Source organism: Budorcas taxicolor, chromosome 11 (genome assembly GCF_023091745.1).
Source record: "Budorcas taxicolor isolate Tak-1 chromosome 11, Takin1.1, whole genome shotgun sequence".
NCBI lineage: Eukaryota > Metazoa > Chordata > Mammalia > Artiodactyla > Bovidae > Budorcas > Budorcas taxicolor.
Genome location: NC_068920.1, coordinates 133,617,544 through 133,642,707, shown reverse-complemented (window position 1 = coordinate 133,642,707; position 25,164 = coordinate 133,617,544). Strand labels below are relative to the sequence as shown.

Genomic DNA, 25,164 nt, shown 5'->3' with positions numbered 1-25,164 from the left:
GACTTAAATATACTGGCTCCAGCAGTAGAAGAAATCAACCCTGAATATTCATTGGAAGGACTGATGCTGAAGCTGAAGCTCCAATAATTTGGCCACCTGATGCAAACGGCTGACTCAGAAAAGACCCCGATGCTAGGAAAGATTGAGGGCAGGATGAGAGGGAGTGACAGAAGATGAGATGGTTGGGTGGCATCATCGACTCAATGGACATGAGTTTGAGCAAGCTCCGGGAGATGGTGAAGGACAGGGATGTCTGGCGTGCTGCAGTCCATGGGACTGCAAAGAATCAGACACGACAGAGCGACTGAAAAACAACCAGCAGTAGAGAAGTATTTTTTCTCTCTCTCAAGCAGTAATCCAGTCTGGGCCAATAGGCTCTGTTCCACAAGGTCATCTGGGGCTTTCACCTCTTGCCATCCAGTTGCCCCCACTCCACAACCAGCAGGAAGAGAGAAGAGAGGACTCAGAGGACAGGGCAAGCCTGTTTTTCAAGCAAATGATGCTCGACACCGCTTGCATCACTCCCCCTCATTTTAATGGCAATGTTTAAGTCATGTGGCCTCACCTAGCAGCAGGAGAGCCTGGGAAATGTTCCCAATGAGCAGCCACAGTTCAGATAAACTTCTAAATAACCAGTGAGAAGGGCAAAAATAGTTTCCAGGGGAGACATCTAGCATTCTGCCCCAGACACCTAAATCCTTAATGAAAACTATAACATTTTTAACCAGGTTAGCTTTGCTGAGGCTGCCTTATTAGAAGTTAAAAATAACCCTTTTTTCTGTGTATGTCTGCCTTGCTTTCTTTAGAATGCAAATACTTTGTAAGTGGGGGATGTATCTTTCCTGACATGCCTTACCTGACCGTATGCTCGTTACATCACTATTGTGGGATAAATGTTGGGTTTGAGTTTAGGCATGCATCCCTAATTCTCAGTAGGAATTTGATTTGTGGCATTTTTCTTGGGATTTAAGAGAGGCATTGAAGACGATCACAATTAGGGGTTGTCCTACAAAGACTAGCCTGGAAAGGATTGGGTATTTTAACTTTTTCAATGTAATTTAATTTTTTTTTTAATTTGGTCATGCCATGCTGCTTGTGGGTATCTTAGTTCCCTGACCAGAGATTGAACCTAGGCCCTCAGAAGTGAAAGTGCAGAGTCCTAACTGCTAGACTGCCAGGGAATTCCCAGGGCTGGGTATTTTTAGCACGAAGAAGAGAAGAACATGGTAAAAGAGATTGTTGTTATCAAGTGGTTAAAGGGCTGGCAGGTAGAAGGTTCAGTCCTCTTTTTTGCTGTTTCTGAAAGTAGAATTGTGAATAAAGGATAGGGGTTATTAGGTTTTCTTTCTGCTCAAATTTCCTCGTGAAATGGTATACCTTGTCTGTCCTCATATTCTTCGTGTGTAAAATAAGGGGCTTGATGAATTCACCTCTAGGCTCCCTTGCAGCTCTGCTTCATTCTGCTTCTCAGTGCTGGGCTGGAGTGGGTACTTGATGGAACAGCTGTCCAGACATGGCAACCTGGGAAGAGCTGTATTAGCTGGATGCTGCCCAGGTGGTCACTGCACTGCCATCGAGGTTGTCCCAGACATGTGGTGCAGGTGATTGAGTGATGAGGCTGAATACTTTGTGATGAGTACTGAGTACTCAGCATGAGGCTGAGTGATGGCAGTGGCGCTGCTTTCCCCAGATACGTGTGCATCGCCATGGAGGCGCTGGACCAGCTGCTCATGGCCTGTCACTGCCAGAGCATCAATCTCTTTGTGGAGAGTTTCCTCAAGATGGTGGCCAAGCTGCTTGAGTCAGAGAAACCCAATCTGCAGATCCTCGGCACCAACTCGGTAAGGAGGTCTGAGGGGCCCTGGAGGGTGGGCATGGTGGGGAGAGCAGGGCAGAACCTCTGGGTCGGCTTTGTTATGATCCATTCCTATTTGTTTTCTGATGTTTAAAAATGAATTTTCCCTTAAATAATTATAGGTGGGGCCCCAATAGATATTAAAGTAGAAAGGTGGGTATTCCTTTGAGAGCAGGCGGTGCCCAGCACCCTCAAAGCTTGGCCCCTGACTCCATGGGGCATACGTTGAAAGCTGTCCAGGTTGTGCTTCTTTCAAAGATAGAATACATTGATGTTCACAGGACAGAGGCATCAGATAAGTGGAAAGATCACGGGGAAGCAGGAGGCAGGGCTTCTGGCTTAGTTCTGCCCTTTCTTAGCTGGGTAACCTCGAGAAGGTTATCTTTCATGAGCCTAGCTTTTCACTGATACCATGAGTGGATTGGACTCAGTCCAAGCTCTGTAACATAACTTATCCCTGAACAAGTGGCTGCTATCTGCTGGTGTGTGGAGAGAAGAACTATCAGTTGTGTCAAGAATTCCCAAGTTTGAAGGGATAGTTTGAGAGTTTGGAATGGACATGTACACACTGCTGTGTTTAAAATAGGTAACCAAGAAGGACCAACTATATGGCACATGGAACTCTGCTCAATGTTATATGGCAGCCTGGATGGATGGGAGGAGAATTTGGGAGAGAATGGATGCAGGTATACGTATGGCTGAGTTTGTTCGCTGTTCACCTGAAACTATCACAACACTTAATCAGCTATACCCTGATACAAAATAAAAAGTTTAAACAACAACAAAAAAGAGCTCCCAACTTCCTAAGCATCTCTTCTACTTGAATATCCCAGTTGCTTTCTTCAATTTCTTGCTCTCTCTCTCCGTTCCTTTCCCTTCAGGGAATACTTTCAGCTCTAGGCCTTCAAGCAGCTTGGTGTTGAAAGCCCTGACATGCAACTATTTTACAGATATCACCAGAAAAAAAAGGAAGGTTTAAGGTTTGTGCTCTTAGCTTTCCCAACCTGACTTTTCTGAATCTTTATTGCACAGGTCACAACTGCTTTCCTCTTCTAAAGTTGATTTAACCAGAAGATAGTCTTTCAACTCTTCTCTCAAAGACCAAAACTAACCACCTATTCCCCTCTTTCCTTTCTCTGTGAACCAGCTGCCTTTGATAAATTACATATACAGTAGCAAGGGTGAAGTCTTTTGTCACATTGCCCTGGCAACAGCTTCAGATACCATTTCACTTGTCCTGTTTAAGATAACTATAGTCTGGAAAAGAACATCTAAATGGAAGATAAACCACTCATCAATGTGTCCGCACGGCACCTCCCCAGGGGGAGATATAGAAGCAGGTGGCTGCCAGCCCCAGAGTTCCCTGCAGCACATCCTGGCCCCTGGTACACATTTGTTAGCAACAGCCTTGAAAATTCCAGATCCTGCAAATTCCTCAATTCCTCATCACAGTGAATCACTGACTTAGCAAGAAAGCAGTTGACTAATGGTTAGTGTACTGCAGACAGTGGAGATTATATAAGGACAGGTGATTATAAATGAGTCAGATAATTGCAGGAGGTTCAGAGTTCAGCTTCAGAGGCAACCTTGGCTAGCAGAAAGATGCTCTTTCCAGCTCTCCAAGCCTGAGACTTCTCTCTGTTTCTTCCTTCTTTCTTAATGGATATTTATCCAGCCTGTGCTTGACCACCCCAAGGTTTGAAGCTGTGCTGAAATTCATCACCCCCAAAAAAATCTGATTTTGCTAATACCATTCCTGCATATCATATGCAGTATAGGTTTTAAAATTTATTTGATGCCTTGAAGTCTTTAATGAGAATATCTGAACTTGAGGTGACATTGAGGGATCAGGAGTCAGGAGATGATGGAGCCAACTAAGCTCAACTATTTGCTTAGACATTTATTTCTGCACACCTGCCTTATTGCCTGGTGGGTCCAAATGTAAGTTCTGGGAACAGTGCAGTGACCATGTGCTCTGACTTTTGAGGTCACTCTAAGGATAAACTGAAAATATTAAATATGAAAATGCTGAGGTTATTTACATAAGCGATCTAATAAATGAACCTAGTATAAATAACAAAATACTATAAAGGATCATGGATTTAAAGTTTGTACTTTCATCCTTACCTCACAGCATATATAAAAATTCACTCAAGGACTTCCCTGGTGGCCCAGAGGTGGGGAGTCCGCCTTGCAATGCAGGAGATGTAGGTTCAGTCCTGGGTCTGGGAAGATTCCAAATGCCCTCAGGTCACAACTAAGACCCAATGCAGCCAAATAAACAAATAAATATTTTTTTTAAAAATTAACTCAAAATAGATCAAAGACCTAAATATAAGAGTTAAACTTATCGAACTCTTCGAAGAAATACATGGATGTATCTTTATGGTCTTGAATTTTGCAGTGGATTCTTCAATATGATAGTAAAAACAAAAGCAACAAGAAAAAATAAATAAATTTTACTTGTTCAAAATTAAAAACTTTTGTGCATCAAAGGACACTACAGAACAAAAGACAACTACAAAATGAGAGAAAATGTTTGTGATTTTCATATACAATAAGGGCTCAGTAACCAGAATATATGAAAAACTCTTACAACTCAACAACAAAAAGAAAACCCAGTTAAAAATGGGCAAAGGACTTGAATAGACATTTCTCCAAAGAAGATATACAAATGTCCAAAAAGCACATGAACGGATGCTCAGCATCACTAATTATTACAGAAATGCAGGTCAGAAATCATAGAGAGATACTTCCTCACACCCACTAGGTTGTTTGTATATTTTTTTAATCCTATAAAATGACATGTTGGTGAGGATGTGTAGAAATTGGAACCCTTGTACCTTGCTAGCAGAGCTGTAAAACAGTGTAGACACTGTGGAAAACAGTTTATTGGTTCCTCCAAAAGTTAAACATATAGAATTACCATATGACTCAGCAATTCTCCCTGGATATGTACCAAAGAGAACAGAAAACAGATACTCAAACAAGTACTTGTATACCAGCGTTTCTGGCAGCACGATTCATAGTAGCCAGAAGGTGGACACAACCAGAAGGTCACATATTGTATTTCCATTTCAGTGAGATACCAGAATAGGCGAATCCATAGAGACAGAAGACAGATTAGGGTTTGCCAGGGGCTGGGGTGGGTGGGGGGACAGGAATAGAAAGTGACTGATGGATGACCAAAATGTGGGTTTCCTTTTGGGGTTCTGCTTTAGTTGCAAAACATTGTGAATGTATTGAATGCTACTGAATTTTGCACTTTAAAAGGGTTCACTTTTTGTTTTGTGAATTTTACCCAAATTTTTAACAATTGTGGTTTCATCTCAGATTGTGGCATACAGCCCTTTGTGTTTACACTGCACCCCAGCCTGAAGGCAAGAATACTCAGAGGCAGCACAGAAGTGAGTCCCTTGGGAGGGGAGGGAAGCTCTTGAAGCATGTCAGGACCGGGTGGGGGGAGGTCTCTCCACCCGGTAAAGCAGAGGGGCTGTGACTTGCCTGGAGGCTCTGTGAATGTGAAAGCCGCTTAGTCATGTCTGACTCTTTGCAACCCCATGGACTGTAGCCCACCAGGCTCCTCTGTCCATGGAATTCTCCAGGCAAGAAGACTAGAGTGGGTTGCCATTCCCTTCTCCAGCTTATCTTTCCAATTCAGGGATTGAACCCAGCTCTCCTGCATTGCAGGCAGATTCTTTACCATCTGAGCCACTAAAAAACCACCCTCCCCGCTTCAAGACCTCACCTCTCAGACGCCTTCCCTTCTCTCTACCCAGGGTCAGCTCCCTCTGAGGCTCCCTTTCTTGGCCTCCCCGCCAGACCCAGCAGGAACCAGGCTCCTGTCCACCTGCTGCAGTCATGCCCTGCCTTCTGCACCCAAATGCCCCACTCAGAGAACCACCCTCAGAAAACTGCCTGATGTGAGGACTGGGGCATCTACAGATGCATGCTTTAAAGTTGACTTGGGCTTTCATGGCGGTTCCTTATCCATTCTCTGACCACCGCCTTCTCTCATCTTCTCAGTGGTCACTAGAGACCTCCTGTTGTCTCCTCAAGCACCATCCTGAATCTGCTTCCTCAGTCTCAGAGGTGGTCTTGCCTTCTTCTGTTCATTGAGCAAACAGGGACTATCTGCTGGGGGTCCCTCAACTTGTATCCATCTTTTTGTTCCTCGAAGGTTCCCTTCTCCTCAGGAATCTCCCTACATCCATGATTTTTCTCTCCATGTCTCCACTCTTCCCCTTTTTCTGATTCCTTCCCTTAGTCTATATATAAGTTCAAAACTTCCAGTATAAAACGAAAGAAACAAGGCAAACACGGGAAAGAAAACTAAAAAAAATTTACATTCTGCATAACCACAGAGTACCTTCAGCTCACCTGACAAAACTTGCCATCTTTCCCTGATTTTAAAAAATTATTTGATTCAAATTAAAATTTCCCTCATAGTCCCCCCATTGTCTTGTATTACTGTCTTTCAAATCAGGATTCAGTATAGATCACGTTGATTTTGTTTTCGGTGTCTCGTATGTCTCTTAACCTGTCCCAACCCCTCTCCCATCCCTCTTCATTTTTCATGGTGTTGGCCAGGTCATCACTTTGTAGAACGTCGCACATTCTGGATTTGCCTGCTTATCTCCTTGTGGTGTTCTTCGTTTTGCTGTCTTGTCTCCTATACTTCCCACAGACTAGAATTTGGTCTGAATGTTTGATTGGATGCAGTTAAATACCTTTGGGGCATAACGCTTCATGGAGAGTGCCGGGCACTGAGCACCTAAAAGGGGCAAAAGTGTCTGGCAGCCCTCTTCTATGGATGCTAAGTGCCATCCCAAGTTAGGGTGGTGACAGCCAACCCTCTCAGTTGTAAAAGTTTTTGTGTGTGTGTCTTTGCACTGGTGGCTCAGACGGTAAAGCGTCTGCCTACAGTGCAGGAGACCTGGGTTCGATCCCTGGGTCAGGAGGATCCCCTGGAGAAGGAAATGGCAATCCACTCCAGTAGTCTTGCCTGGAAAACCCCATGGACGGAGGAGCCTAGTAGGCTACTGTCCATGGGGTTGCAAATAGACGGACACGACTGAGCGACTTCACTATCTACTATCTATTGCACTTAGAAATCTGTGGAAACCATGCAAACAACCCATTCTTCACTCAACTTCCAGCTGATGTTTCTATCTCTGGTAGCATTTCTCCCTGTTGACTGCACCTTCTTCATACTCCCTTGACTTCCTGGCCCTGTCACCCCAGCTCTTCCCACCTGGCCCATCCTTCTTAGTTTCTATGGTTGGCTAAATAATGGTCCCCTACCTATATCCACATCCTAATCACTGACACCCATGAATGTACCTTAGATGACAGAAGGGACTTGGCAGGTTTGATCAAGTTAAGGATCTTGTGATAAGGAGATTCTCCATGTGCTCCCATCTTTCTAAGAGGGAGGCAGGAGGATCAGAGTCAGACAGCAGATCAGGAATAGAGAGAAAGAAGTTTGAAGATGCTCCTCTGCTGGCCATGAAGATGGTGGAAGGGGGCCATGAGCCAAAGAATGTGGGTGGCTTCTGGAAGCTAGAAAAGTCAAGGAAACAGATGCTCTCCTGGAAGCGTCCAGAAGGAATGAAACCCTGCAGACCCATTTGAGACTTTTTTTTTCATTTACTTTTATTTTTGGCTGTACTGGGTCTTCAGTGCTGCGTGCGGGCTCTCTCTAGTTGCTGTGCTCAGGCTTCTCACTGTCGGCTTCCCTGGTTGCAGAGCACAGACTCTAAGCCTGCTGGCTCAGCAGTCATCGCACACTGGCGTAGTTGCCCTGTGGCATGTGGGATCTTCCTGGACCAGGGATCTAACCTGGATTAAGGTGCATTCTTAAACACTGGACCACTAGGCAAGCCCCCATTGTAGACTTCTGACCTCCAGAACTGTAAAGTAATAAATTTGTGTCGCATTAGGCCACTAAATTGTGCTGTTTGTTACAGCACTAAATTATTATGGCAGCAATAGGAAACTAAGACAGTTTCCTTGAGTGATTCTTTTCCGCCACGTCCCCCTGAAATGTCTGTGGTCTCCAAGGTTACTGCTCTATCCTCTTCTCTGTGTGCTCCCTCTGGACAATTTCATCAATTCTTGTGGTTTTAACTGTCACCTATAGACTAGAAATTCTCTTGTCTCCCACATCAGGGTAGAAATCAGCACTGCTAAAAACCAGCAGGCTAAAAGTGGGTTCCATGAAGGGAGATGGGGCCAGAACTGTGATGCTGGGGGAACAGCTCAGGACACAGGGGTCAGCCCCAGCAAATGATGAGGGTTTCAGAGCAGAAGCAGCCCGGGCTTCCCTGGGTCTCTACTTCCCAAGTGTAGGCCTTGGAGGCTGGCTAGCACATGGGGCTATTTGGGACCAGAGAGGTCACCTTTTCGGGCAGCAACACTGGGCTTTCCCAGGAGTTTTTAAAACTACCGTCAGTTTTACAAAGAATCTTGAAGGAGGAAAGCTGTACTATGGGTAGACAGGGGAGGGTGTCCTAGGGCTTCCCAGGTGGTGCTAGTGGTAAAGAACCTGCCTGCCAATTCAGGAGATGTAAGAGACACAAGTTCAATCCCTGGGTTGGGAAGATCCCCTGGAGAAGGAAATGGCTACCCACTCCAGTATTCTTGCCTGGAGAATCCCACGGACAGAGGAGCCTGGTGGGACAGTCCATAGAGTCACAAAGAGTCAGACACGATTGAAGTGGCTTAGCACATATGCACACAGGGGAGGGTGCCCTAGGTGGAGGGACTCACCTTGGCCAGCAGTCAGGCAATTTGCAGGGCACCAAATGGCAACCCACTCCAGTGTTCTTGCCTGGAGAATCCCAGGGACGGGGGAGCCTGGTGGACTGCTGTCTATGGGGTCGCATAGAGTCGGACACGTCTGAAGCGACTTAGCGGCAGCAGCAGCAACATGTCACAGTAGGACTGTTCCTTCGACTTTAAGGAAAACTTCTCCCAGGACTAGCTATAAACAAAAGCAGATGGGAGAATGGATAGGGGATGTTAAAGTCAAACTGTGTGGTTCTACTGGGTATATACCCTGAGGAAACCATAATTGAAAAAGACCCATCTACCTCAATGTTCAATGCAGCACTATTTACAATAGCTAGGACATGAAAGCAACCTAGATGTCCACTGACAGATGAATGGGTAAGGAAGTTGTGGTACATATACACAGTGGAATATTACTCAGCTATAAAAAGGAATGCATTTGAGTCAGTTCTAATGAGGGGGATGAACCTGGAGCCTATTATACAGAGTGAAGGAAGTCAGAAAGAGAAAGGCAAATGTTACATATTAACACACACACACACACACACACATATATATATATATGGAATCTAGAAAGATAGTACTGATGATCCGACTCACAGGGCAGCACAGGAAACACAGACATAAAGAACAAGCTTTTGGACACAGTGGGAGAAGAGTGTGGGATGATTGAGAAAATAGCACTGAGACATACACATTACCATGTGTAAAATAGATAGCCAGTGGGAGTTTGCTGTATGACGCAGGGCACCCAAAGCTGGTGCTCTCTGACAACCTAGAGGGGTGGGATGGGGGGGAGGTCGGTAGGGGGTTCAAGAGGGACGGGACGTATATATACCTATGGCCAATTCATATTGATGTATGGCTGAAACCATCACAGTATTGTAAAATAATTAGCCTCTAATTTTAAAAAAAGGTAAGTGCGGTTTATGAGATCTTTCCCAACTAGGGTTCATCTTAGTGCAGCAAAACAACTTTCTTCTTATGAAGGTGAACAGAGTAAAAAGGCCTGCAGTCCTAGATCCACCAAAGAGTCGGGGTTTCTCAATACCCAGTATTTTAGACCATGGTTCTGTTGTTGACAGCAGGAAATTGTGTGGCTCAGAATATCCAACTACAGAAGAGAGGAGGCTGGCTTGTGCTTGGAGAGACTTGGCTAGCGCTGAAGTAAGGCCGACCAGCAGCTCAGCTTCCATTTTCCAGACCCAGGGAGGGAAGGTTTTGCAATGTCAATATTTGGAGCTTGCTTTCTCTCTATTGACCCAAACGCTTAGTGACTCTCAGTTTTCATTCAACTGCAGCTCTTTCCTGCCTGTGCCAGAGGGTGGGTGAGCAACTCCTGCAAGCATAGCACCCTTTGTTGCGTATGAAGAGCTGAAACTTTGATCATGAAAGGGTGGCTCTAGCAGTGCCCATGGCCTTTGAAATGTCACATCTTCACAGTCTCCAATTTGTTGCTATGGAGACCTTCCTCATCGTGACAATGTCTTTAAAAAATAAAACAAAAAGCCCTACTTTATTATTATTTTTGCATTAGACAAGTAGCATTTTAACGAAAGCCATTCTTAAGGTATGAACTAGCAGTGATCGGCATGAAGTAGACAGGAAGTTCCTGCTGTTTCAGGCATTTAAAAACATTAGTGGGTCACACAAGTACAGGGGCCCAGTGGAAACTCATTAAGTACTGACAGCAAGCCCAAAATCCACTGCGGGAAAAATGGGGTGGCAACTGTTACCGGTGATGGACTGGTCATACAATTCTATGAGGCAGCTGCTCTTGCTAGCCCCATTGTACAGATGGGGTGGCTGAGGCACAGAGAGCCTCAGATCAGCCTCCTAGTAGTCTGGCTTCAAACCTCTTCTCGTAATCATGACACTGTTCTGCCTCTAATAGGAGGAATGGAGGCTCTGCTTTAAAGCCCAGAGTCTCAGCCCCCGTCTCAGCCAGCTTTGGGCATGTTTCCCACGTGGACTTCTACAGTGAGTGTGGCCCCATGACCAGGGCCCTCCGATTTGATCCTCTGAACCACGATTACCAAAGTTTCCATTTTGGCCTCCTCTCATCAGCCCTGGAGGACTCAGGAGCAGCTTAAGGTGGGCTTTCTTGGAGCAGCACCCATGGGGATACTCAGGCCAGCATTCCCTGACCATATCATCTCTGTTGTCCAACTTTCAGACTCGGGGAAGGGAAGCTCCTCCTATCAAGCTACCAAACCAAAGGTTCCCAAGGATGCTCAGAGATCCTGGTACCAAAAAGTGGCTGTTTTATTAGCCCTGATGCCACTCATAATGTAATAAATGGGGCTCACACCCTGTGGATGGCATCAAGTACAGTCTCGTCCCCAGATCTTGTAACAGAGCAAGAATCTTAGAGAGCAAGGCAATGGAATAATCAGCCTGAGCTGGGAGGCTGTAGCCTCCTGGGCAGTTCTGGGCCTCAGAGACAGAGACACTTGCTCATTGGAAGAAAAGCTATGACAAACCTAGACAGTGTATTAAAAAGCAGAGGCATCACTTTGCTGACAAAGGTCCATATAGTCGAAGTTTTCCCAGTAGTCATGTACGGATGTGAGAGTTGGACCATAAAGAAAGCTGAGCACCAAAGAGTTGATGCTTTTGAAGTGTGATGCTGGAGAAGACTCTTGAGAGTCCCTTGGACTGTAAGGAGATCAAACCAGTCCATCCTAAAGGAAATCAACCCTGAATATTCATTGGAAGGACTGATGCTGAAGCTGAAGCTCCAATACTTTGGCCACCTGATGTGAAGACCCGACTCATTAGAAAAGACTGTGATGCTGGGAAAGATTGAGAGCATGAGGAGAACGGGGCGACAGAAGATGAGATGGTTGGATGGCATCACCGACTCAGTGGACATGAGTTTGAGCAAACTCCAGGAGATAGTGAAGGACAGGGAAGCCTGGCATGCTGCAGTCCACAGGGTCGCAAAGAGTCAGACACGACTGAGCAACTGAACAACAACAAAGATCCCCATCTGGGCTTTCCAGGTGGTGCTAGTGGTAAAGAACCCGCCTGCCAATGCAGGAGACATAAGAAATGGGAGTTTGATACCTGGGTCAGGAGGATCCCCTGGAGAAGGTAATGACAACCCGCTCTAGTATTCTTGCCTGGAGAATCCCCATGGACAGAGGAGCCTGGTGGGCTACAGTCCATGGGGTCCCAGAGTTGGACACGACTGAAGTGACTTGGTTTACACAAGGTCCTCTCCAGCGGTGTCTTCATCCTCTGCCCATTCCCCCTGACAGCTGCCCCCATCCCCAAAGCAACGCTCCTGGGTCGTTTGGTCTGAGGCGCTAGAGGAAGCCAGGATCAAGAGCAAAGCCGGAGGTTTTCTGGGCAGAGCTCTGCTGGAGAGACCTGCAGTGAGGCCTCTGTGTTGATACCCGGGTTTTTCCTGCAGGACCCTGGGCAATTATGTAACATTTGTGGAGACCAGTCTCTTTGTCTTCAAAGTGAGAATAATAATCTCTCTCTAAATTAGAGTCATTTTATGAAATGAAATAGCTGATACATTTAAAATGCTTAGGGTATGATACATGTATGTTCTAAACATCATTGCTATTAGCCTATCAACTCCCACACCAGTGACCATGAAGTCTGGTTATTCATTCTCCTGATACATATTTGGGTCTACACAGTCAATATATATTTAGGACCAGGTCTTTTTTTTTTTTTTAGTTATTTATTATTCTTTTAAATTTTGGCTGTGCTGGGTCTTCATTACGCTGCTCAGGGTTTTCCTGTTGCGGAGCTTGGGCTCTGAAGTGCACAGGCTCAGTAGTTGCCTGCAGGTGGGCTAGTTGCTCCAGGGCACGTGGGATCTTAGTTCCCCGACCAGGGAGCAAACCAGTGCCCCCTGCACTGCAAGCCAAGTTCTTAACCACTGGACCACCAGGGAAGTCTCAGGGACCAAGTCTTTCTTTAACAATGTCTCCTCCTTTATTACTGGCCTCTTTTATTCTTCAGTCTTGTTTCAATTATTTTGAAAGGCACACACTCTTGCATACACAGTCTTATCTTAAACTGCCTTATCATATCTGAAGTAGATGGAGTATCAGTAAAAGAAAGAACTATAATAAATGAAGGGCTGCTTATTCCTCACATGGGAAGACCAAGACATAAGAGAAGACAAATGTCTCACTCAGAGGTCCTTCTGCCAGTTAGAGGCAGATCTGTAGTTAGAACCGCATAGCTGCATGACTCCTCTCACCTGATGGACCAAACCAGGCTTCTGATTCGGGGAGTGAAGGCTGGGACCATCTCCGTGGTGGTTAAGAGCAGTGATGCACCCGTATTTAGCTCCAATCTCTGTATCAGCTCTGGTAGCTCAGCTGGCAAAGAATCTGCCTGCAACGCAGGAGAAAGAAAGAAAATGAGGTGGCTCAGTCGTGTCTGACTCTTTGCGACCCCGTGGACTGTAGCCTACCAGACTTCTCCGTCCATAGCATTCTCCAGGCAAGAATACTGGAGTGGGTTGCTATTTCCTTCTCAGGGGATCTTCTCAACCCAGGGATCAAACCCAGGTCTCCAGCATTACAAGCAGATGCTTTACCCTCTGAGCCACCAGGACCTGGTCCAATTCCTGGGTCAGGAAGATCCACTGGAGAAGGGATAGGCTACCCACTCCAGTTTTCTTGGGCTTCCCTGGTAGCTCAGCTGGTAAAGAATCTGCCCACAATGTCGGAGACCTGGGTTCCATTCCTGGGTTGGGAAGATCCCCTGGAGAGGGAAATGGCTACCCACTCCAATATTCTGGCCTGGAGAATTCCATGGACTACACAGTCACAAAGAGTCAAACATAACTGAGCGACTTTCCCTCACTCTGTATCAGCCTGACTTTGTGTTCTAGCCTGCAGGGTTTAGGAAGATCACATAGCCAAACCACAGCTTTATCGTTGTTTCTGGAACTCCCGAACTTATGTCTAATCGATGATCTTGTGATCACATGGATTAACACTACACTTCTTCTGCATTACCGCATCAATAAATCAAGCAATGTCATTTGGATTTATTGCTAATAGCAGAATAATCACTTCCAAATACATATATACATTTTAGATGTATCTTTGAAGGAAAGATTTCCTTATTTGCTTTGCATGTTGAGATCTTTGAGTCAGCAGAAAATAAATGTGTATTTATTACTGCAAGAATAAAATGCTATAATAATTAAGAATGCTTGTGGGTTGCCAATTTTCATCCCCAAAAAAGTTATTAACAACTTTTAAGTATTTAAATGGGGACAACAGGTTGAAGATACTGAATATTGTGAGAGTGTACTAACCAGATAATTTTAGTAATAACAGTATGTCTTTTTTGAACCAACAAAAGTTTGTAAAAATTGAATAATAGTACAAGGCAGAATAATGGAGAATATAGTCTAAATCAAATCTGTTTAGAGTTGTTTGTAGTACTAAGCAAAATAAGCTGTAAGAATTATATTTCATTTTGGGTAATTTAACTCCACTCAGTCTATGACTCTCGCTTCTCCGCGGGGCTCGGTAGAAATCAAGTCCCTATTTAGAACTGCAAATTCGCAGCACAGCGATGGCAGAAGGGATCTAGCAGCTCAGAATGCTGAGCAAGACTTAATGAACTGAAATGGCACACCTTCAACACATACTCAAAATTTTCACAATAAAACGTAGTTACGGTTTCTAATCAAAGTTCAGATTTGCCCTGATTTCCCAGAATGTCTTCTAGGGAGGTGCTCTATGCTTTAGGATTGGCTTTTGCTCAATTGCAGCATTGCTCTGCGAAGCCTCTCAGCCTATGTTTTTGGGGCAGCTCTGGATGTTAACAGGAACAGGAGTTTAAGTGATGGAGCTCCCCTTTTCTCTTCCATTCTCTGCTCACCTAGCAGGGAAGGGCCAGGGATTCCTGTCTCATATAGACAAGAAAGGGGAGCAGAATTTGGTACTCAGATCTCCAGAACCTGGTTCTCAAATCTCACAGTGTGCTCTGGGAAGCAGACTAGAGCTGGATCCAGGGGTGTGTGTGTTGCCCGAGATGTGTTAGCCTGTGGCTTTCCTACGGCAAAGGGTCTGGGGACACCAAGTGCCAGAGCCCAAAGGTGGGGAGCCTGGCGGGTCACCTTCCTGTCATTTCTCCCTCTTCTCTCCCACACACAGTTTGTGAAGTTCGCCAACATCGAGGAGGACACCCCGTCCTACCATCGGAGCTACGATTTCTTCGTGTCTCGCTTCAGTGAGATGTGCCACTCCAGCCACGAGGACCTGGAGATCAAGACTAAGTGAGTATAAGGCAGGAGCATCAGCGGGTCCCCAGAGCTCCCAGCCCGGACTGCGTGTGTAATTTCACCGCATTTACCACAGCTCTGGTGTTGCTGGCAGGGAAAAGGTTCCCAGCGGGACTTAGGTGAGTGCATGGGCAGAGCTGTGCTCCCGGTACGGTACGTGTTTTCTAAAGGAACAGCCTCAAGGGACAGAATACAGAGTGAGGTGTAAGGTCATGGTCCTCTGAGCCCAGTCTGAGAGCCAGCCACTCACTCACACACACACACACACACACGCTCTCTTTTGAGAAGTGCATGCACTTACACACCCCAGAAATATTCCCACTTACCACTCTCCATCAAAAAAAGTGTGTTAGTGTTAGTTGCTCAGTAGTGTCTGACTCTTTGCAACCCTATGGATTGTAACCTGCCAGGCTCCTCTGTCCATTGGATTCTCCAAGCAAGAATACTGGAATGGGTTGCCATTCCTTTCTTCAGGGGATCTTCCTGACCCAGGGATTGAATCTGGGTCGCCTGCAATGCAGGCGGATTCTTTACTGTCTGAGCCACCAGGGAAGCCCACAAATATACACCCAAAAATAAAAAGCCAAACTCCTCACATTGGCCAATCCCTGCTGCCCTCCTGACTTCATCTCATCCCCTCTCCCACTGCACATTCCCCTTCAGCCACACAGGCTTCCCTGCTGCCTTGGAAACACACCAGGCACATTCCACAGGGCCTTTGCACTGTCTGTTCTTCTGCCTGAAATGCTTCTTGTGTGGATCTGTACAGCTCACTCCTTCACCTCTTCCAGGCTTTGCTCAAATATCCCCTTGTCAACAACGCCTTCCCCTGAAAATTCCCACATACCCCATCCCTTTCTCCCTTACCCTGCTCTGTTTTTATTTCCCCTTCAAACATGTTTCATCATTTGCACCTGTCTCTCATTCATTGTCTCTCTCTCCCCACTAGAATGTCAGCTCTGTGAGGTCAGGAATCACTTTCATTCACTGAAGCATGCGAAGTGCCTGGAGAGCAGCAGGCACTCAAGAAATACTTGTTGAGTAAGTGAATGAAGGAATAAGTGCTTCTCAGATGAACTTCTTAAATGACAGAGCACACTTTTACACACACACATGTGCACACACTCACACAAAAATACTTCACTCACAGAAATAGACTCATTGACATAGAAATTAAACCCCTCAAATAACATCACAGAGAAATTCACACAAGTATAGGCTGACACAGATAGACAAATCACGACACAGCATCAGGCCGATAAAGCAGTACGTTGGTGCTTTGTGCCAAGCATCATCCTTGAACTGAGAGGTGCAAAGGATGAAAAGTAAACCCCTGCCTATGAAGAGTATGTTATCACCTCTGGGAGGTGATATGAAACCAAGGAAAAGGAGGAGGGAGGAAGGAGAAGGGCTGAGCCATTCACTTGACAAAGCTTCAGGAGTCGGAGGAGGCAGGGGCTGGGAGGCTGAGGCTGGGTGGCCAACACGCCCACAGGAGACCAGTTCTCCATGGGTTTTTTCTGGAACTCAGCTGCTGGCTCCTTCCTGCATCACGTCAGCACCCCAAGGGACCCGGAGTGCCACATGATGTGTGATGGCAGGGTCAGGGGGCCCCGTGTGCCCTTAATGACAGCTTGCAAACCATGGCTGATGTTCTGGGTTGGAGGAACATCAGGACGCAAACCCCTCCATCCCCCAGGCTGCCAGCTCCCAAAGCTTCTGAGCCTCAGGACTGCTCTGGGGCAGGACCCATGTGACTGGCCTGCAGTATCCCAGCTCCCCAGTCTCCCCTCTCTGGAATCAGCCAGGGGGTCCTTGGGGCTGAGCTGCTGCAGTGCCTCTGTGAGGCCAGTGGAGGTCAAGGGAGGAAGGAGCCCCCTATCTCCCCAGTGCTGATTCCCGCAGCAGCCAGCTCACTCCAGATGGCTATGAAGAGGCAGAAGCAGGTGCAGGTGGGGTGTGTCCAGAAGCAGGTGAGGAAGAGGCAGAAAGGTAACCAGGTGTGACCGTAAGGGATGCTGATCACACAGGCAGAGCCCTGCTTTGGGAAAGGGAGGGCAGGGGACACTTGTCTTGCCGCTCTACACACACTCACACACATACGTAATCACATACATGCACACCATCACACAATACACAATTGCATACACAACCACACACATGCATACAATGACAGCCACACACATAGTCACGTTCACTACACAAACCCACATGTCTTGTTGTGTTAGTCGCTCAGTCGTGTCGGACTCTTTGCGACCCCATGAACTATAGCCCTCCAGGTTCCTCTGTCCATGGAATTCTCCAGGCAAGAATACTGAGGTGGGTTTCCATGCCCATCTCCAGGGGATCTTCCTGACCCAGGAATTGAACCTGGGTCTCCTGCATGGCAGGCAGATTCTTTACTGTCTGAGCCACCAGGGAAACCCACACACAATCATACGCCCATACACATACAACCGTGCACATATACACAGTCCACGGTAGGAGAGGAGAAGGCACAGTCACACCCCGTCCTGATGACGTGGACAACGAATGAACATTGGGAGAAGGGTACTGAGGTTTGCTCCTGACAGCTGGGTAGTGCCCTCAGCACCCACAGCCTGGCACCTGCCACCCATGGAAGGGAGGCTGAGGGGTGAGAAGTGATTCTCCCTTCCTCTTGTCTCCCATCCATAACCTCCCTGCATGCCTTCTCCAGGAGCTCTCCCCTGGTCCTTCGCAGCCTTTGCAGAGCCCAGAGCTCCCTTCTAAGAACTATCCTTGGGTCTCGTAAATAGGGGTGTGGGGTATGTGTGTGTAATCCCCTTGGGTTCACCCTCTCTAGGTCCCCTGCATGCAGGCAGACCTCCACTAAGCCCATTACAAGGAGCAGTAAGAAGCTGCTTCTCCTTCAGTCCCAGTTAGTCAGCGCCAGGTGTCATGGAATGAAATGTGTTCATATGTGGAAGGGATTCTGGAGAAATTGAAAGAGTGAATAAAAATTAATTCATAGTCATGAAGAGCGAAACCCTGAGTAGAAAATTTTCCACCTCCCAGGCCTGGTTTCCCTGCCAGCCAGACTCTCTTGGGTGGGACAGGAGTCCAGCGTGTCTGGGATTTATTTCTGTACTGCACGAGGGAGAACCTTTAACCTGAAGCCAACAATAGTTAACAGAACTGTATTCCAGTTAATTTTTTCTCCAATCTGGAAAGCCTCGGCTCAGGGTGCTGACTGGGGGTCAGGATGGGAGTAGCTGAGTGTTTGCCCAGGGAATCTGTGTCCATTGCCAGCGGCCTAACTGGTCCTGGGCCAGGGCATCTTGATGCATTAGGCAAACACCACTCCCCATTTATGTTCTCTGGGTTAAAAGCTCAACATAGCACCCTGGTGCACATGTGCTCAGCCTCTCAGTTGTGTCCAACTCTTTGCAACCCCATGGACTGTAGCCCACCAGGCTCCTCCATCCATGGGATTTTCCAGGCAAGAGTATTGGAATGGGTTGCCATTCCCTTCTCCAGGGGATCATCCCGACCCAGAGATTGAACCTTGGCAACAGCACTTAAGACTGAAGTTGAAGTTACAAATGGCAACTAAATGTTTAGAAAAATGGCTCAACTCCAATAAGGGGTACAGGAGTTGAAATGGCTACAAGATGTGAGGATTTTTCTGAGCTACAAAATTAGAGCAGTTGTTTAAAATGAGATCCCAGTGCTGAGGCAGAAACAGTGAGGACAGCCGTCTCCTGCAGCTTGTACAATGGGGGTGGGGGAGGAATCTGGCAAAATTGGGAGTCTTTTATTTCTTATCTTTCGACTCAGTAATTCTATTCACGGCAATGATTTGGAATGGAATGTAGTGAAGTCAGACTTGGCTTAGCAACTCCAACTGTGCAACTCACCAACAACAAAGTACTTTATACAAGGCTGTCCACTGTAAACTTACTTGGAAGCAAGTTTACCAACAACCAATGACCAATAGGAAACTAGTTTAGAAACTCATAACAGTGTATCAAGTAACCATTCAACATGTTTGTGAGTTTATGATATAGGAAAGTGCTTGTAATAGAATGCTATGGGTGAAAAAAGCCAATACAAATTAGATATGCAGCAGGTTCTTTATTCTATTACATATTATACACAGAAGAAAAGCAGGACACCAAAATGCCAGTGATAATTATCTTTAAGTGGTGATGGCAGGGGATAAATCATCTTTGCACTTTTCTATAATTAGCATGTATTATGTTATAATCAGAAAAATGTTTGGTTAAAAAGAGGAACCTCAGGATGAAATAAACAGGCAGGAAAGAGGGCCCCCCCCTTGCAGGGCCGTTCTGTCACCTGGCTCAGCACAGTGGCTACTCAGTTCAGTGCATTTCAGTCGCTCAGTTGTGTCCAACTCTCTGCGATCCCATGGACTGCAGCACGCCAGGCTTCCCTGTTCATCACCACCTCCCGGAGCTTGCTCAAACTCATGTCCATTGAGTCGGTGATGCCATCCAACCACCTATCCTCTGTCATCCCCTTCTCCTCCTGCCTTCAATCTTTCCCAGCATCAGAGTCTTCCAGTGAGTCAGTTCTTCAAATCAAGTGTCCAAAGTATTGGAGTTTCAGCTTTAGCATCAGTCCTTCCAGTGAATATTCAGGACTGATATCCTTTAGGATTGACCAGTTTGATCTTGCAGTCCAAGGGACTCTCAAGAGTCTTCTCCAACATCACAGTTCAAAAGCATCAATTCTTTGGCTCTCAGCTTTCTTTATAGTCCAACTCTCACATCCATACATGACTACTGGGAAAACCCTAGCTTTGACTAGATGGACCTTTGTCGGCAAAGTAATGTCTCTGCTTTTTAATATGTTGTCTAAGTTGGTCATAGCTTTTCTCCCAAGGAGCAAGCGTCTTTTAATTTCATGGCTTCAGTCACCATCTGCAGTGATTTTGGAGCCCAAAAAAATAGTCTCTCACTGTTTCCATTGTTTGCTCATCTATTTGCCATGAAGTGATGAGACTGGATACCATGATCTTAGTCTTCTGAATGTTGAGCTTTAAGCCAACTTTTTCACTCTCCTCTTTCACTTTCGTCAAGAGGCTCTTTAGTTCTTTTTCACTTTCTGCCATAAGGGTGGTGTCATCTGCATATCTGAGGTTATTGATATTTCTCCCAGCAATCTTGATCCAGCTTGTGCTTCATCCAGCCCAGCATTTCTCATGAGGTACTCTGCATATAAGTTAAATAAGCAGGGTGACAATATACAGCCTTGACATACTCATTTTCCTATTTGGAACCAGTCCATTGTTCCATGTCCGGTTCTAACTGTTGCTTCTTGACCTGCACACAGATTTCTCAGGAGGCAGGTCAGGTGTTCTGGTATTCCCATCTCTTGAAGAATTTTCCACAGTTTGTTGTGATCCAAACAGTCAAAGGCTTTGGCATAGTCAATAAAGCAGAAGTAGATGTTTTTCTGGAACTCTCTTGCTTTATCCATGATCCAGTAGATGTTGGCAATTTGATCTCTGGTTCCTCTGCCTTTTCTAAATCCAGCTTGAACATCTGGAAGTTCACAGTTCACGTATTGTTGAAGCCTGGCTTGGAGAATTTTGAGCATTACTTTGCTAGTGTGTGAGATGAGTGCAATTGTGTGGTAGTTTGAGCATTCTTTGGCATTGCCCTTCTTTGGAATTGGAATGAAAACTGACCTTTTCCAGTCCTGTGGCCACTGCTGAGTTTTCCAAATTTGCTGGCATGTTGAGTGCAGCACTTTCACAGCATCATCTTCCAGGATTTGAAATAGCTCAACTGGAATTTCATCACCTCTACTAGTTTTGTTTGTAGTGATGCTTCCTAAGGCCCACTTGACTTCACATTCCAGGATGTCTGGCTCTAGGTGGGTGATCACACCATCATGGTTATCTGGGTCATGAAGATCTTTTTTGTATAGTTCTTCTGTGTATTATTGCCACCTCTTCTTAATATTGCCCTGCTTCATTTTGTACTCCAAGGCCAAATTTGCCTGTAACTCCAGGTATCTCTTGATTTCCTACTTTTGCATTCCAGTCCCCTATAATGAAAAGGATATCTTTTTTTGGTGTTAGCTCTAGTCTTGTAGGTCTTCATAGAACTGTTCAACTTCAGCTTCTTCAGCATTACTGGTCGGGGCATAGACTTGGATTACTGTGATATTGAATGGTTTGCCTTGGAAACCGAACAGAGATCATTCTGTCATTTTTGAGATTGCATCCAAGTACTGAATTCTGAACTCTTTTGTTGACTATGATGGCTACTCCATTGCTTCCCTTGTAGCTCAGCTGGTAAGGAATTCGCTTGCAATGGAGACCTGGGTTCGATCCCTGGGTTGGGAAGATCCCCTGAAGAAGGGAAAGGCTACTCATTTCAGTATTCTGGCCTGGAGAATTTCATGGAGTCGCAAAGAGTGGGACGTGACTGAGTGACTTTCACTTTCATTGGAGACTGGACCTGTGCAAAAGGGTTCCCCTCTATGCTGTTACTCATGTTCCTCTGATTTCTCAGCCAGCTTGGTCCCAGCCAAGACCCTCTTGTGCCCAAGAGCCTGACAGCTCTGTGCCTCCCCCTCCAGATCCCTTCCCCCTGTAAGTTGCCCTCAGCCCTAGTTTCTGCCTTGTCAGTTCTTGGCAGCCCTTTGGGCTCTTCTATCTTAGTCTCAAGCTGAAAAAAACCCAGCTGGGTACTAAGAAGCCTGGAGAAAACTGGCACCCTAAGGATGAAACCTGGGTGGTACAGGGCAAGGGCAGTCTAGGAATCTCCAAGACAAGCTGGAAGACATGGCTTTCAGGCAGCCAGCCAGGAGGCCCAGTCACACAAAGAGTAGAAGGGGGGCTCCCCTCTGCCTTTATGGGCATCTGTAAACCCCTCGCTGTGCTCCCCTCCTTGTCACAGAAGCTGGACTTGCCAAGGTTTGCAGACATCATGGCCCCGTCTTCCTTTTCTTTACAGAATCCGAATGTCAGGCATCAAAGGTCTACAAGGGGTGGTAAGGAAGACGGTGAATGACGAACTGCAGGCCAATATATGGGACCCACAGCACATGGACAAGATCGTGCCATCACTGCTTTTCAATCTGCAACACGTGGAGGAGGCAGAGAGGTGAGCAGGCGAGGGCGGCTTGCACGGCCAGTCTGCAGCCCTCCCAGGGTGCTCAGCAACCATACAGCTGGGGCTGGTCGGTAAAACCCAGCTCCAAGGCCAGGGATCTCGGCGTCTGTGGCTTGTTCCGCAGCGCATCCAAAGCTGGTTCCTTGGGAACGTTGGCTTTGGCCTTCTGCCAGCCCTCCGTACCCCTTAAGGTCTGCATTCCTGAAGGAAAAGCAGTGATGGTGCTGGGCTCCCTGGGGTGAGTGTGTGCTGAACACAAAGAGCCAAGAGTCGGGTTTCCTCAGTCTTTCAAGAAGCAGCAGGACAAGGAAGTTTTTAAATGCCAAGAGAACCCAATGCTGGGAGTTAGGGCAAGAGGAGAAGCAGGTGGCAGAGGATGAGATGGTTGGATGGCATCACTGACTCAATGGACGTGAGTTTGAGCAAACTCCAGGAGATAGTGAAGGACAGAGGAGCCTGGTGTGCTGCAGTTGATGGGGTTGCAAAGAGTCGAACTTGACTTAGCAACTGAACAACATGATTCAATTTGCTGAGGAGGGCCCTTCTTCTCCCTCACTTCCTAATGGTGTTTCAGGTCCTTAAAAAATGCCCACCAGCCAGCAGCCATTTGACATGACCTCCAGATACTAGATTTTAATCTGGGAACCCCCAGACATGAATTCATCCTGTTCATGCCACTTGCTCTCTTCCCCTCTGTGAAATGGGATGGAGAGCAAGGTTGCTGGTGCTGTCCACCTCTGCTGTGCATGACACCAAGTGAAGATCTTTTGAGTTCCCCACTTTCTTTCCATTGATACTGTGTAACTAGAGCTGGTTGGGAAATTTAGTATGCCCTCTGGTGGTTGTTCCTGAAATAGCATTATCTCTGACAAGCTCCTTGGTGGTCTCAGGTGGTCTAAGGATGAGGAATCCTGGGACTCCCGTCCAGATCTGAGCCCCCTCCCTGTGACTCGGGTACCACTGAGTCACATCCAAGCCAGCACCCATTTTTCCCTCCTGAGCCTTTCTTTTTTCCTTCCTGCTTTTTGCCCTTGCTCCTCTCTCCCCTTTTCTTTTGCTTTCTCCAACTCTGCCTGCATCCCTCTCTTCTTATCTCATCTCTTGTCCCTTCCAAAGCCTTGGGGGCATGGAGATACCTGTGGTCTGCACCTCCCCAGGTCCACGGTGCTCAGGGCACCTTCCTTCCCACAGAGACCCATCAGGCCTGTCCCTAGGGTGTCCAGAAAAAGAAGTTTATCCCTCCTCCTGCCATCTTCCTCCACTCTGGGCTTCTTTACCCCATTTAACTTCTGAGAGCCTGGCCATCCCCCTGTGACCTCGCACAGCCTACATCAAGTTCCTGCTTGTCCTCCTGGGTCTGTTTGCATGAGGGAAGCACAGAAAGCCTGCACAAAGCTAACTCTCAGACTGTGCATTCCATCCTTCTTCACCCACGAGCTGTGTGTTTCCACAGCCGGTCCCCCTCCCCTCTCCAAGCACCAGAGAAGGAGAAAGAGAACCCGGCAGAGCTAGCCGAGAGGTGCCTCCGGGAACTGCTGGGCCGGGCTGCCTTTGGCAACATCAAAAACGCCATCAAGCCTGTTCTCATGTGAGTGTTCCCCTTCCCCGCCCCCCACCCCCCGGCCTCCAGCTTTGAACTGTTTCAGGTCCAGCACCTCCTTGCTGACTCGGGAGGAGGGAAGCAGGTGTCACAGTTGAGGGGCTGCAGCCAAGTTGGTCCCTTCTCTGTGCCCACATTCTTCTGCATTGTGGCATCAAAAGCTACCACGTACTGGCCAAGCACAGTTTTGGGGAGAGGAGTTGGCAGGAGGAGTCCCAAGGCTAAAGGAAGGCGCTCGGCTTCATTCCTGAGTCCACCGCCCCACCCCCTGTTCCTTGACTTCTCCGCTTCTCTAACCTGACCTGAAAGCCCTTGCTACTTACCTGGAAGCTTCGAGAGGGACTGGGTCTCTCAGGACGGGTTATGTTCCCACCAAGCTTCTCCTCCTTCTTTGTATCACCTGCATTTCATAGTTACTCTCCACTTTTTTTCCCTCACAGCCATCTGGATAACCATTCTCTTTGGGAACCCAAGGTGTTCGCCATCCGTTGCTTTAAAATCATCATGTACTCAATTCAGGTATGATGGTTCTTCAGGTTCAGCTTGTCCCCTTGGCCAGGGGTACCCCTGGGAGCGGGATGGTGCACACCTGGAGAAAGCCAGCCCCTAGTCATCTGAACTGGTGCTGCCTGACCTAGTCGTGGAGATGGACTGGTTTAAACCATTTTATTTCTAATATGTCACAGACTTATACTTTATAAAACACGAAAAGAATTCCCAGAAAAAGTAAGTGAAAGCCTCATGCAAAATACAAGCCCACAGACCATAACTGGCTGCCGTGGCTTTGTCAGATTGCTCACTCAACACTTGCTCTCAATTTCTGTCCTCAGCTCAATGTAAATGGGCATCAGACAGATCTTGAATTGGCACCAGACCATGGGCCACACTTTAAGCAGCACTGGACTAAAGTGCTTGTGGCCCTTACTTTAAGGACTGGCACCTGGGGGAAATGAAATGGAAGACAGTATTTTTAAACTGACTTTTGACCCACTTGAAGTGAAAGGGCCCAGGAAATAGGTGGAAATCCAAGTCTTCATTGGGATTTGACTCAACTCCTCCTTGGACCAAGGATGGGGGAGAAACTCAGGAAGAGGAGCCAGGGTATCTGGGCGCCACTCTAGTGCCCGCTAGCTTTGGGACCTCACTTTTTGTCCACACAACTTTGGGTCCTCCTGGAGGGCTGCCCTGGCTCAGAGGCCACGTGGGGGGTTGCTGTTTGGGGACCAGCACGTCTTCCTCCCCCCCAGCCGCAGCACTCCCACCTGGTTATCCAGCAGCTCCTGAGCCACCTGGATGCCAATAGCCGCAGCGCGGCCACGGTGCGGGCTGGCATCGTGGAGGTCCTGTCGGAAGCTGCCGTCATCGCTGCCACTGGCTCTGTGGGTAAGGGGGGATCTTGAGCGGAACGGGGGCTGGGAACCCCCTCAAAGACGAAGCACTGCCCTTAGCGGTGGGCTGTCCCTCCTTCCAGAAAAGGGCAAGGGTAGGGAGGTGTCGGAGCGGTTATCCTCAGGAGGAGAAATCAGCCAGGGAA

The 25,164-nt window shown here is 47.1% G+C and overlaps 1 protein-coding gene across 1 annotated transcript in view; it reads left to right on the top strand.

Annotated features, from left to right (window-relative positions):
• Positions 1-25,164, top strand: part of EFR3B (EFR3 homolog B) — a 48,859-nt gene that overhangs the window by 5,891 nt on the left and 17,804 nt on the right. The window contains exons 2-7 of the mRNA XM_052649008.1: positions 1,691-1,841; positions 14,794-14,915; positions 21,872-22,021; positions 23,484-23,618; positions 24,071-24,149; positions 24,878-25,013. Coding sequence (XP_052504968.1) covers positions 1,691-1,841; positions 14,794-14,915; positions 21,872-22,021; positions 23,484-23,618; positions 24,071-24,149; positions 24,878-25,013 — 773 coding nt within the window. The remainder of the gene's footprint in view (positions 1-1,690; positions 1,842-14,793; positions 14,916-21,871; positions 22,022-23,483; positions 23,619-24,070; positions 24,150-24,877; positions 25,014-25,164) is intronic.